Raw genomic sequence first — 13,748 nt, 5'->3', positions numbered from 1 at the left:
TATATTTAGCAAGTGAGCATCAATGTAATGTAAGTCCAAAAAAAGAAAAGAGAGGGTAGGTTTGTAGATGAGTGAGTAAGTGAGGGTAGCACCAAAATATCAAGCTCTCCCTCCCTCCGTACGTACAACACACACACACATATGCCAAATTGTATTTTTCAAATATAATAATATAGTACTAGTATAGTGAATTGCATGATTGAATAAAAACAAGAGAGAAAAAGCCACACTCACTTTTATAGTACTACCAGTAGTAGTAGTAATACAAATCACAATCACAATCACAATCACAATCACAATTCACGAGGAAACACACAGCTTCTTCACGTGCTTCGTTCTCTCTCTCTTTCCATACTTTTCTTGCTGTGAGGTTAGTTTATTTATTAATTCTAATTAATTACTTCCTAATAGAATAGAATAGAATACTATGATCTCATGATTTCACCCTTCGCATTTCCATCACGACGTTCATATTCATACATACGTTGCTGTGTGATTCGATTCGATTCGATTCTCTCATGCTTTCTTGTTTCGGTTAGTTACTTACTTGATTAATCTTCTTCCATAATTAACATAATGCTTTCGTTATTTAACGTAAATCTTCATTTCAAATCATGCTTCATGATTCTGTTAATTCATTGACGTAACGTATTTTGAGGATCCATGCACATCTTTTTCTTTCCTTTAATTGCTGCTTCCCAGATTTAATTATCTTTCTTTTCTTTTCTTTTATGTCAAAACTCATGAATCAACGTTTCTTCATCAAATCATACTCAGAAAATCAAATAACGTTTTCTTATATATATAATTCTAGGGATCTTGAATTGGAAACTTCTGCTTCGTTTCGTGTTCTTAATCATTTTGTGGAACCTGTATGTACGTATGTGCTTCAACAACTCAACATCATTTCAAATTTTGGATTTAAAGAATTATTATATATGTATCACAAATATTTATTTCATTTTAACATACAAAGTCGATCACTAAACCAGGAATTAACCACTTCATTACCATGGACTTATTTGAGCTTATCTTCTCGCATATGCATTTGTGAGATCGTTTGACATACATGTTCAAGCACATACATATATACGAAAACATTGCAACATTATTTTTTATCTTTTTTTTATTTTATAATATAAGCGCTCATCATGATAAACACTTATGCTATAAGCTGCAAATTAAGAAGTTGTGTATCCTAGAAGGGTCATATTGGTAATTTTGTATATCATTTAACTTTAAATAACCCTGTCTGCAGGATTTTGAGGACTACTACTGCAAGTGCTAAGATATTGCTGGAAGATGTCTACCTCTACCCCTCCAATAGATTGGTCTCATCACAATGGTAATGGAAATTTGAAAAGTCAAGACTCGCTATGTAGTGTCGCAGAATTTGAGGAATTTGATTTCTCTAAAGTATTAGATAAGCCAAGGACTTTGAACATTGAGAGACAAAGATCATGTGATGAAAGATCAATGAGTGAACTATCAATAGGCTTATCTCCACGTCTATTGGCCTCAAAACTTGACAACTTCCCTCGCCTTGGAGAACATCTTGATCATGCCTTTTCTCCCGTGCACAAATCTGGTCTTAATACTCCAAGATCACTGCTATTGGACTCTCATTCAATTTTGCCCGAAGCTTGGGAAGCTCTCAGGCGTTCCTTGGTACATTTTCGTGGTGAACCAGTTGGAACAATTGCTGCCTTGGACAATTCTGATGAGAATCTTAATTATGATCAGGTAACATGTCTTTGTTACCTTTTTTTTCGTACAATTTCATAACGTGTTTTTTTTTTATTCTTTTAATGGATTTGTACTTAACTTTGGAGTCCCTAATATGGACCTTGTCATGCTGGATCAGTGGTTTTGATCCTTTTATATTTTTCCATCCATTTTGAGTTTCCTATGGAGGCCTAATATGGGGAATTATACTTGTGCCTAGGTTTTTGTTAGAGACTTTGTTCCAAGTGCTCTGGCTTTTTTGATGCATGGGGAACCAGACATTGTTAAGAATTTTCTCTTGAAGACTCTTCGTCTTCAATCATGGGAAAAAAAGATTGATAGGTTTCATCTGGCAGAAGGGGTGATGCCTGCTAGTTTTAAGGTATTCCATGATCCGGTCAGAAACCGCGAAACCTTGATAGCAGATTTTGGTGAAAGTGCAATAGGCAGGGTTGCTCCTGTTGATTCTGGATTTTGGTGGATCATATTGCTTCGTGCATACACAAAATCTACAGGAGACTCTTCTTTAGCTGACCAGCCTGAATGTCAAAAGGGTATGCGTTTGATTCTGAGTTTATGCTTGTCAGAGGGGTTTGATACATTTCCAACTTTACTATGTGCTGATGGGTGCTGTATGATTGATCGTAGAATGGTGAGTTTTCTGAACTTTATTCATAATCTACTGCCTGGAAAATAAGCATTGATGATAGGATAAAATGATTTTTCTATGTTTTCCCCAACTTTGTAAATTTATATCACAATGACTTCAATCCTGTGTAAAAATCAAAACTCAAGTCATAATCTGTTTTTTTGCTAGTACTGAATCCAAAGTGAATGAGAATAACAATCTAGCAGAGTTATTCTAGATATGCTACTACTAGGCACTGACAGGGGATTTACTATGACTTTTATTCCTAGTCGTTAATCTATCCATTTCTTACTTCATTTTTTATTTATAATTTATGATTTCAGGGTGTTTATGGCTATCCAATTGAAATTCAAGCATTGTTCTTCATGGCTTTAAGATGTGCCATGCTATTGCTTAAGCCAGATGCTGAAGGGAAAGAGTTTATGGAACGAATTGCGAAACGCTTGCATGCCTTAAGCTATCATATGAGAAGCCACTTTTGGTTGGATTTGAAGCAACTTAATGATATATATCGATTCAAAACAGAAGAGTACTCACATACTGCTGTGAACAAGTTTAATGTCATTCCCGATTCTTTACCAGATTGGATTTTTGATTTCATGCCTCATCATGGCGGATACTTTATTGGGAATGTGAGTCCGGCTAGGATGGATTTCCGCTGGTTTTGCCTTGGTAATTGCATAGCAATTTTGTCCTGCTTGGCAACTCCTGAACAGTCAGTTGCAATTATGGATCTCATAGAATCACGGTGGGAAGAATTAATTGGGGAGATGCCTGTCAAAGTTTGTTATCCAGCCCTTGAAAATCATGAATGGAGGATCATAACAGGATGTGACCCAAAAAATACTAGATGGAGTTACCACAATGGGGGATCTTGGCCAGGTACTCTTATGCTACCATTCTGAATTTCGCAGAACAAATGTGTGTGTGTGTGTGTACGACTTTTGAGGGAAATCAAACTTCATTTCATCATTAAACAAATGCAGTGGAAACATAGGAATAATATGATAGACGTAGATAATTTGAGTGCATGTTTGCATTGACAATGAGTTTAACAAAATCATGATATAGCATAAACTACGCTATGTAGCTTCGACAAAACCACGTGTCATCGTGATTTAGTCAAACTCTATCATTTCAAACTTGGTTATGAAAGACTTTATTAGCCAGTCTCCAAACAAGGGCTATGCTAATGCCAGAAAAAAAAGAAGAGAATTTCTCTACTTTATATTTTCAACTCTTTTAGCATTTGCTTTTTTAATATGGTGATATTGGTTATGGTGGTTACAGTTATGTTATGGTTTTTGTCTGCGGCGGCTATCAAGACTGGGCGACCCCAAATTGCAAAACGTGCCCTTCAAATTGCTGAGGCCAGATTGCTAAAAGACAACTGGCCGGAATATTATGACGGAACACATGGTCGATACATTGGGAAGCAGGCTCGAAAATGCCAAACCTGGTCTATTGCTGGTTATTTGGTGGCTAGGATGATGCTTGATGATCCTTCACATTTAGGTATTATAGCACTTGAAGAAGACCGACAGCTAAAGGATCCTGTGCTCAAGAGATCAAATTCATGGACTTTGTGATTTTTTTGTCTCTCCTCATCAATTTTGACTTGCAATGATAAAAAGGAAGAAGTAAGAAATGTAGTGAGTGGAAGAATGTGTGGACAAACACCGTCATGAATCATTCTGTTTCATTCCACATGTCTAGTGTTTGCGTATTCCTTCAGTGGAATGCTCATAAGTATAGCATCTGTGTTCTGTAGAGTTTTCAGGATCGTCAATGGAAAAGTTGTTTTATGCACAAGGTGAAACCATGGTTCGTTATCAGGAACAGCTTGCAGTTCTTGGTGGACTGGACAATATATGTTCTTAGATGCAAATGTTACAATTAGATTGAAATTACGGAAGCGCTGACAATAGATTGTGTTTTCTTGAACTGGCATTACCACATCACGAAATGTGAAGCTACATGAGTCATTCATTCCTCCATTTATCCTTTTTATATGAATGAAATGAGACGCGTATATTCATCCACCCTTCTATTTTACCTTTTATTGGGATTTGATATGATTCACTAGCATCTATTTTTTCTGGTCCTTTTAATATATATGTTAGTTGAAAATTATTTACCTCCACAAAATCCTTAAAACTAAAAAAAACCTTAGTATAACAAACCATTATTGTCGTTGATGTATATTTATTTGATCCAAATATGAATTAAATAAATGTACTTATTTCTTATATTTAAGTCAAGTTTTTTATTTTATTTTAAAAAACTCGGTATCCGGTCAAGAAACTACTAATCTGAGGAGTCTAATCTCATCATCCACTTGCGGGGCTCCATATAAAGTTAGACCTACAAAACTATGCTATAGAAAAGTCTCTCGATTATTTAATCTTAAAATATTCATTATTCAGTAAAGAAACAAAGAACTACTTAAATTAGTATCTAAGTGATTATGCATAAATTCCATATGTAAACGTCACAAACACATTTTTAATTTTTTTTAGCGTCTGTTATGGGGTAAATTGCAATAAAAAACTTAGACATTTCATAAATTTTCATGTATGAATTAAAACGAATGAATTAATATTTCAAATTGAGATAAAAATTATGCTAATAGAAACACTTTTCACCATTTTTCAACAAATTATTTCTATTTGTGTTTTCTTAACCAATGCCCCAAGGGCACTCTTTAGCATTTCCCTAGAAAATAATATAAATGCGAGTGCTTAAAGGTTCCTTAAATATTTTACCATTGGAGCAAATTGAAGCAAAGATGAGTAATGAGTTGTTTAATTATGTCGTGGCGTAGTAGGGACCACATAATCGGAGTTATGGAACCCAAAACGGATTCTTCATAATATTAGCATTGGAGATGCTCTTAGTACTATCATCAATTGTCCCTGGAATATCCAATAACCGTCATCTTGCATGTTAAGCTAGGAATCAAAATGTGAAAAACAAGCAGGTTACATTGTTATTTGTGGTAATGAAGATGTTTGGTTGTTTAGCATTTCTTTCATGTTTTTCAGTGACGTGTTGCTGTTACTTATATTTGAGAATGATCCCTCGTTTGCAGGAGTAGACGTGAATGGCGATATAAATTAAGAGGATGTCATTATACATGTTTGCAATGAATGACACATACAATATTGGCCACAAGAGAGTGGTATGGTTGGAGCTTTAATATCATTCTCAGTTTACAAGCTTCTATTTTTGCTTAAATCTCACATATTTCCAATCAATTGGTAGTGTACAACTGTAGAGTGTTGCATATAAAAAAAATTGGAAAGATGAAATTAGGTAGTCAAAGTTCAGATATGCACTTCCCATCGATAAAATTAATGACCTGTTCGACAGCCAGATCAAGTGCAGAAGTTACAGCAGCCAAATTTTGTAGGAATTCTTCAGCAGTTGGTTTGTCACCGTCAATAATATCAGTCACAGCTTTTACAAAAATTGCAGGAACTTTAAGAAGGTCAGCAACATAAGCAACAGCTGCTCCCTGTGGAATATTTAACAAAGGATAGAGAAATACGAACAACTGTCAGTTACTTAGGTCTCTATAATTTAGAAGGTGATTTATTTGATGGAACAATGTATCATATGTCAATATGCAGATTCATCATGTCATCCCCAATAAATCAACCAAATGTTCCAACTTCGAAGCTCTAGAAAACAAACCATGTATTGCATACCTCCATATCTTTGACAGTTGCATCATTTGCCGTGATTGATGATTCATCCTGCGGTGTCATATCTAAAGAGTCACCAGTAGACAATTTAGCCACCTGGAATACGTGCAAATATGGTTGAAGGTTCAGTTTTGCTTGAATAAAGTAATTAAGAAAAGGATTGGATTTCATAAAGCAAACCAAAATACATCTTGATTTGTTTGACCATAAGTTTCAATTCAGAATGAAACATTGACACAAACGGGTACTCAACACGACACCGGTAATAATTTGATAAAATCAAAGCAATTGAAAGTAACTACATATGCCGGTGTTGTGTTGGTGTCTAACACACTGACACATATCGGACACCAGACACCTTTAATCTAATGCGTCTGTGCTACATTAATGATCCATATCCTGCACGTAAATTGGGTTTCAGTTTAAACTATCCCAAGAAGGTATTGGTCTACCTTAAAAAGAACACAAATCAAAGTAACAAGTTTTTTATATTAGTGAACAAATCAAAATAATAAGTAATCTCAAGGAGAGGCAAATGTACTATTGACCTGTCAAAAATAACAGCCAACCCCTGGTGGCACCATAAATTTTCCTACATGTTAATAAAATAGAGTTTCTTTTTCTCCACTCATTTATGATATACATCGTAAGTGTGCATTGCTAACTTTTTTTTGAAGAGGATATGCATTGCTAACTTATAGTGGAATGGGTGAACAAAACACTTAACACTCCATTCTAATAGCTGAATTTGTTCATGTCAGGCTGAGAATTTAAAAAACTACGCTCTACGTACAGTGTATCCACATTATTATATGCTTGCTTCAAGTTTGATCCCCTAGTTCACTATGCATATATAATAAGATGTCAGTGAGAATAATTATTCGCAAATGAAAAAATATCCTAATCAAAGCCAAGACAATCATAAACAATAGGGATATAATTCACGTTCTCAAAGGCACAAATTTCAAAGAGTGCATCAGCAGTCCTTCAATCCAGTTCTTCTGGGTAAACAATGGTATCCAATTTGGATGACAAAACATGTGATGTCAAGGAATTTGGCTGAGAATCTGAACTTCAAATAAGACTACCTATAATAGAGTTTTCTTTATATATGTGTGTTCATGTGAAGGTAAGCCTGTGTAACAATTGAAGGTTACATCACATGTTTGCGGGAATCAACCTTTCACAAATGCAAATGTAAGACTGTCTACAATAAACCTACAATGGATCTAACCCTTCCCTAGACCATGCTATCCCAGGAGCTATACATTACCAGCTTACCGTTAGACACACACACACACACACACACACACACACACACACTACTCAAGCAATGGTGTCAACAGAGCAAGAAATAATATATTTTGGAATATCTATTAATTTTAAATAAACACAATTTAGCATATAGTACTCGCCTTTAGATTAAGTTCCTTTACAAGGTTGGGTGTTTCAAAGGCTTTACGTGAACCAACTCCATACAGATCAAAAACCTGCAAAAGACAACAATTATATTGATGTTAACAGCAAAATGTCTACCGCACAACATTGCAAGCACCAAGCAGATTTTGGCATGCACGTAACTCCTTCCCCCAACCAGAAAACAAAAGAAATGTAGCTGTGATAGGATAGGCACTAAGAAACATTTAGGGGCCAACCTTCGTATTTCTAAACATTACATTAGGAGAGTCTGTAGTTTTGGCAGGTGCATGACATGCAGTCTTGTAAAAAAATTCAATTCAATATTTATTTAGCATTCATTTTGCCAGTAAAAACAGTTAGAGCTATCAAACTAAATCATAATTACAAATCTATCAAGCTAAAAAATTTAAAATCTGTTAAACTAAACCATAATACAGATGCAAGTTTAAAAGGAAACAAAAAGAAGATGGCATTGAAATCCTTCAAAACGCAACTTGGCATACTTTTAGTATAAAGTAACGCATGACATAAAAGGTCAACCACTTTAGTCTTACTTTTCTTATTTCACTCACATTAAATGCAGCATATAAAGCAAGATATGTACATTATTTTAAAAAAAATCATTGCAAAACATTTAATAATTATTTCTTACAAGGTAAACAAGATCGCTATTTGACTAGTAGAAACACATGAGACTAGGATCTTGAGTACCATCTGCGTGCTTGAGTAGATCCAGAATCAGAAATTGGTGGGAGCGTCCGGTATCGCAGCGAAAACACATGAAAGCGGTGGAATCGTGCATTCCTGTCGATTCCGATGGTCTTCTTAAAATTCTGGGTTTGTGGGTTGGGTTCGCAACCCGGTTTCGTAAAAATGTAATAAAAGCTTAAAAAAAAAAAAACCAAAAAACACTTTTTTTGCTGTCACGTGAAACACTTCTTTTCTTACCTATTATACCAAATAATTATTAATTAATAATTATATTGGAAACCTTCCCAATGAAGTGATACGCCCAGATTCATTAATTTAAATACTCTGTTTTGCTTTGTGTTTTTTCTATTCATTGTTGCGCAACCTTTTCCTTCTCACCCGATACAACAACCCTCGACTGTTTCTGGTGGCTGTTGTGGAGGTTTTTAGTTGTTTTTAAGTGTGATTTGCAACAGTTGAGTTTATTTTTTTCACTAAATTATGTTGTTTTCTATGCATATGTAGGAACCTATTTATGAATTTTGTAGGATCTAACAATCCGTGTTAGGATCCCCCACTTCCCAATCTGAAGGATAAAGTATAGAATAGAAAGCAAAACCAGATAAAGGATTTAGACTTACAGGAATGGGAATTCTTCTGTCATGAAAAGCAGAATGAGATGCAATGAAAATGTCACCAACAGTAGCTCCCCTGGCCTTGAAGCCACCAGCAGTGCCAGCATTAATGATCAAATCAGGTTTCAAAGATTGAATAGCAGCATATGTAACAAGAGCAGAGGATATGGTGCCAACACTGTCAACCCCAAAAGAAGGATCTTTTCCAGGCCAAATCAAGTTCAAATTGAGACCTTTGAATTTGCCATGATAACGTACCCAAGGAACACCTTCTGGAAAACTGGAATCAATTGAATTGAATTGAATTAGGAAGAAGAAGAAGAAGTAAAACCCTAAAAACCCTAATCTAATAAAATAAAGTAAAAAGACTAACGGAGAGTTAGGATCTTGGATGAGGTCAAATTTATTGACAACAGGTTGTGCCTCCGTCTGCATAGCTGATATTGGAGGGAGATTATTAATTAATTAATTAACACAATCAAATGATAAAATCATCATGAAGAAGAATAGTATTAACAGTACCAATGACTATGACGATGTTGGAAATGGGTTTTTCATCGGCGGTAGTAGCAGTAGCATCTGATTTTTGCACAGCAGCCATTTGCAGTCCAAACTCTGTTTCGTTTCTTTTCTTTTCTTTTATTATTATTATCACGCCTTTTCCTTTTTTTAGTACCCAAATCGAATATTGTTTCATGTTCCACAGATTAACAACGAACCCCCCCGCTCTACTTTTTAGTTTTTTTTTTTTTTTTTTTTTTTTTTTTATGTCCCAACTTCGGCACACGTAATAATGTTTTGACGTTAGATTTTTTTTTTTTTTTTTTTGGTTACATTTTAACATTATATTAGAACAAAGTAAATTATCCAACATCCATTTTTTGCTTATGGAATTATAAACTTAACCCAACTCTTTTTCCCAAAAAACAAATCAACTCAGATTAAAATTTTCTACAAAGAACTTCATCTTGAATAACATAAATTCGAATTCCAGTTAAAAAAATTATCAATTTAAAAGGAAAACAAAAAATAGTTGTTGATAAATGGTAATTAAATTATAAATAATTATTAAATATATTATACAATAGTGATATGTCTGGCGGCGATTATTTACATTGCTCTAGTGCGGCATATGTTAAGTCTTCACGGGGAGGAGAAATGTGTTTGCAAACACGTTATCACTCCATTGCTTAAGTCAGTGGTTGAAAGAGAAAGGTAAAACTGAAGTCTTGTAAATGCCTAGAAAGCGCTAACAGGCAGCCCTCAAGAACTGCGCTGCCTTAGGAGGTCGCTAGTGATTATGTGAACCGTGGTGATGGAGTTAGGGCGTACTCCTATGCGGTGATCCACACATGACTTCATCATGTTTTGCCTTGTCCGTCTTGGCCCTTGGCTTAATAGGCCTTGCTTTATTGAGCTTCTAACCGATCGAGAACAAATAATATATTGATAGTCTTGTGAGTATAACTCATTTTGTAAGGACAATGCATTAAAATATGCAAGGACCAAGATTCAAATATCAAATTCTCCACTTATTTTACCTTAAAGATGAAATTCTAGTTACTTGATTATCTTAAAAGTTAATAATATAATAGTATATTGACAACGAATTACTCTTCAATAATTTGAAATGACCTCCCTTCAAAAAAAAAAAAATTGAAATGACCTAGGTTAATTAACTTGTCCGGTTTTAAACTTTTCTAATCCACATTGTTCTTATAAAAAAAATTAACTTGTCCGGTTTTAAACTTTTCTAATCCACATTGTTCTTATAAAAAAACAATGACGAATTTGGTTTTTCTTAAGAACGAATTTGATTTGGTCATCTTAAAAAGAAAAAACAAATTCGACATTGTTGAGAAAAAAAATCGAGATTTTTATTTATTTTTTTGTTCCAACATGGCGATTTATTTAGTCTTTAAGAAGGAAAAAAAACTATCCCTCACAAAATTAAAATGCAATGGACCATACTCTCATTATTATGCTCCAGATGCTGGAAAAATTGAGTACCTGGGTTTGGATTCCTAGTACATGGAGGGGGAACTCTTCCCATACGCATGCATGTATATATTACAATAATAATAATAATAAAATACAATGGTATGGACCCTTCAAAATTGAGGAATTAAGATATACTAGAAACTAAGTACGTAGTCAGTGTTCAAGATCAAAACCAAAGGCTACAGCAGTACTAATTGGACAATTAACAAATAAATTAATGAAAGAGTAAAAACATGGGAAGTTGGTCTTAAACTGGAGCTACCATTTGGTAACATAGGGAATGTGTCAGGTAAAGGCATGTCACAGTTTTCACCGTTGAAATATATTCTTCTTGGAAATGTCCATCCGTTTTGCAATGTGAAGGAATTCTCATCTTTTTCCAATAGTATCTCTGTTGTTACAGAACCAACTCGGTCCTTATCAGAATGCAATAATTCATTGTTGTAGTAATCTATCCCCCAGAAAAGAGCTACTCCATCTGCCTCAAATTAAATAATCTCTCAATCAATTTATTCAATAGTTGAAACAAACTACATACATCAAAAGTATCATTGAATGGAATGTAAGAAATTACCTTGGATCCCAAGAGTCGAAAGTTTAGTGCTATTAAAGCTGTAAGTTGTTGCCTTTTGGTTAAAACCGGGATGTTGAACGAGCACGTTCCAGTTAGAGTAGTTTCTATTGAAGTTGTAGTTAGAAATTGTAAGCTTGATCCTCCATTGATTCATATAATTGTTCTTGAAATGCCAATGGACTCGAATTGGACACATGTGGTCGGTACATTCAATTATATTTTTCTCATCATTTGACCCTCCCAGAGGATCACCTGGCCTGGTTATTTAATAATTAGCAGTAAGCACACAACAATCAACATATTAAACACGAATGTTTGAGTAAATGAAATAACATGTACCTTATACAAGACAGTGAATTTTTATTTGCTTCCCTGCATCCACCACAAGTGCAATTACGGCATGGTGTGATGATAGAATTGTAAAATGTTGAGAAAGAAACACAGCATACTGGTGACTTGTTTGCTAAGAAACTTGAGTACGTACATGTTGACTTCCAAGTTCCTGGAATGCAAAATGTATATATACTAGTATTGAGAATCTGTGTGATACACAGTGAGAAAATCGATGAAAAAATATAGATTAGATATGATTTACGATTTGTTGTGTTTAGTTATTGAGCACCAATGATGCTTAACAGTAAATCACAATATCATATTAGGTATGCATCAATGTTGTCAGATACAATTTACCTTTTTTATTTAAACATTGTTATGACTCACTATATTTGATTAAAGGTGATACTATATGACACGATAGAAAAATCACTAATATCAGGAAATCATTTGTGTCAGATTTCAAAACAAGGGAGAAATTTTTCAACATGCATTTGACAGAAAACACGGGTCAATGGCCAATGATATTATTTCGCGACACTTCGTGATGGAACTATTTCATGACATCAAACAATGCCCTTTGTTTAATTATTTTTAAGAGAATTTGAGTTGAGTAACTTACTGAGAACTGGAACTTGTCTCTGTCCTCCAAAATCTAAGGACACTGAGGGATCAACAGTCACAAATGAGCTACAAGTGTAACCAGGACCTGGGGCCATGAATGTAACATTATTAGGTGCTTGTCCAAGTGAATTATCTTTTTCCTCCAAGTTTCTTACTTCAAGTTCAAATGAAGACAATGAGTTGAAAGAATCAATGGCTCGCACAGAGAGGCGACCACCACGACAGCAATGGTCTGACCTGTTTTGTAACACATCTGGAGATATATCAACTATGATTGGATCTTTCTTGCATGAATGTGGCATCTGAGAACCACTGTAAGATGAACAATCACCCCTATCAGTTGCAATTGCACCACTCATTGACCATATCACCTCCTTATTAGCCCATGTCCATCCTAGTTTCCACCCTGGTTTGTCTACATGCCGATATTGATGATGGTTTTCAAGAGTCACCCTTGCCTGTGTAATTGGAAAACACTCAATTCAATTCATGGTGTAGTAGATTCTATCTAGTTGTGCTTCATTGTAATTTTATGTTGTATATGTAAATGAATCAAAATAATATTAATAATCCTATTCAGACAATTTTAAGTTTTGCTATACTTTGCTGACCATAATTGTTAATCTTCAATCTTGACATGTTTGGATGTTCTTTAAGAATTTATTCTAGCCTGAAGTAAGAATTGGGAGTTTTTGCCTCTAGAATTGATTTTACATGAATGTATCAAAACATATAGTATTATTTTACATTCAGCTCACTTTTAGGCTAAATCAATTTTAAAATCAATTCATACAAAATCAATTTTTATCACCGCAGAACCAAAGACGTGCGCGATTTTACTTGTACTGACCAGATATCCATTCTCCATACGTTGGTAAATGTCAAATGTTACAGAAATGTTCCCATTTGGATCCAAAGGGTCATAGCAATCTGCATACAAGTGTGAAATGAGCAAAAAAAAAAATATTAAAGTGAAATTAGCAAGAACGGAATAGAAGTGGTAGAAGAAGGAGAAGTGAATGCAGCACCTGATAAAGTGCAAAGAGTAGTGATTAACAAAATCAACTTAAGTGCAGCAGAAAGATACACACGGTGAACAGTTATCATCATTTTTTCCCTACAAAGAATATGAGACAGAGAATAATGTGTTTTATTGATAGAAGTTGTGTGTCAAGTCAAATAATATGGAGAAGCCCGTTATCCACTGATTGTTAGGAGTGTTATTATATTACTAATTAATACTCGGATCAAACAAAGGGGTCATTGAAAATATCACCTACTTATCATTACAGGACAAATTCCTGTATTAGAATGATTCCACTCTATAAATTCAAGCTAACAAGCTACACAATGGATATGTGATAGTGAATTAGTGATACTCTTACGGCCTT

General features: G+C 34.5%; 3 protein-coding genes across 4 annotated transcripts; 1 reads left to right on the top strand and 2 right to left on the bottom strand.

Moving 5' to 3' along the window:
• Positions 1-289: 289 nt before the first annotated feature.
• LOC146943239 (putative alkaline/neutral invertase B) lies at positions 290-4,416 on the top strand. Of its 2 annotated transcripts, none has more exons than XM_085757327.1 (5): positions 290-370; positions 1,259-1,743; positions 1,946-2,377; positions 2,698-3,256; positions 3,665-4,416. In XM_085757327.1, the coding sequence occupies exons 2-5, from the start codon at positions 1,303-1,305 to the stop codon at positions 3,961-3,963; spliced, it is 1,731 nt and encodes a 576-aa protein (XP_085613453.1). In that variant the 5' UTR covers positions 290-370; positions 1,259-1,302; the 3' UTR covers positions 3,964-4,416. The 2 variants fall into 2 exon arrangements, with proteins under 2 accessions (XP_085613453.1, XP_085613454.1); XM_085757328.1 differs by having other exon boundaries at positions 290-534.
• A 1,062-nt stretch (positions 4,417-5,478) lies between these two features.
• LOC146943238 (5'-methylthioadenosine/S-adenosylhomocysteine nucleosidase-like) lies at positions 5,479-9,475 on the bottom strand. Its single transcript, XM_085757326.1, has 6 exons — positions 9,348-9,475; positions 9,199-9,262; positions 8,832-9,105; positions 7,497-7,571; positions 6,085-6,177; positions 5,479-5,891 (listed from the first exon to the last, which is right to left on the bottom strand). Exons 1-6 carry the CDS (start codon positions 9,424-9,426, stop codon positions 5,694-5,696), a joined length of 783 nt encoding a protein of 260 aa, XP_085613452.1. The 5' UTR covers positions 9,427-9,475; the 3' UTR covers positions 5,479-5,693.
• A 1,450-nt stretch (positions 9,476-10,925) lies between these two features.
• On the bottom strand, positions 10,926-13,294 carry LOC146943237 (COBRA-like protein 2). Its single transcript, XM_085758065.1, has 5 exons — positions 13,208-13,294; positions 12,356-12,815; positions 11,740-11,902; positions 11,401-11,657; positions 10,926-11,304 (listed from the first exon to the last, which is right to left on the bottom strand). The coding sequence occupies exons 1-5, from the start codon at positions 13,223-13,225 to the stop codon at positions 11,006-11,008; spliced, it is 1,197 nt and encodes a 398-aa protein (XP_085614191.1). The 5' UTR covers positions 13,226-13,294; the 3' UTR covers positions 10,926-11,005.
• Between the last annotated feature and the right edge of the window lie 454 nt (positions 13,295-13,748).

Source organism: Medicago sativa, chromosome 3, assembly GCF_051527215.1.
Source record: "Medicago sativa cultivar Bolivia chromosome 3, Bolivia_mono, whole genome shotgun sequence".
Taxonomy (NCBI): domain Eukaryota; kingdom Viridiplantae; phylum Streptophyta; class Magnoliopsida; order Fabales; family Fabaceae; genus Medicago; species Medicago sativa.
Note: the sequence above shows the minus strand (reverse complement) of the source record. Positions and strands in the feature narration are given on the sequence as shown.

Excerpts from the sequence above, each read along its gene's own strand:
- LOC146943239 (XM_085757327.1), top strand. The coding sequence starts at position 1,303 with ATGTCTACCTCTACCCCTCCAATAGATTGGTCTCATCACAATGGTAAT. Across the intron at positions 1,744-1,945 it reads AGAATCTTAATTATGATCAG|GTTTTTGTTAGAGACTTTGT; the intron begins GTAACATGTCTT and ends ACTTGTGCCTAG. Across the intron at positions 2,378-2,697 it reads GTATGATTGATCGTAGAATG|GGTGTTTATGGCTATCCAAT; the intron begins GTGAGTTTTCTG and ends TTATGATTTCAG.
- LOC146943238 (XM_085757326.1), bottom strand. The coding sequence starts at position 9,426 with ATGGCTGCTGTGCAAAAATCAGATGCTACTGCTACTACCGCCGATGAA. Across the intron at positions 9,263-9,347 it reads CAACATCGTCATAGTCATTG|CTATGCAGACGGAGGCACAA; the intron begins GTACTGTTAATA and ends CTCCAATATCAG. Across the intron at positions 9,106-9,198 it reads ATCCAAGATCCTAACTCTCC|TTTTCCAGAAGGTGTTCCTT; the intron begins GTTAGTCTTTTT and ends AATTGATTCCAG.
- LOC146943237 (XM_085758065.1), bottom strand. Across the intron at positions 11,658-11,739 it reads AATTCACTGTCTTGTATAAG|GCCAGGTGATCCTCTGGGAG; the intron begins GTACATGTTATT and ends TTAAATAACCAG. Across the intron at positions 11,305-11,400 it reads TTCGACTCTTGGGATCCAAG|ATGGAGTAGCTCTTTTCTGG; the intron begins GTAATTTCTTAC and ends AATTTGAGGCAG.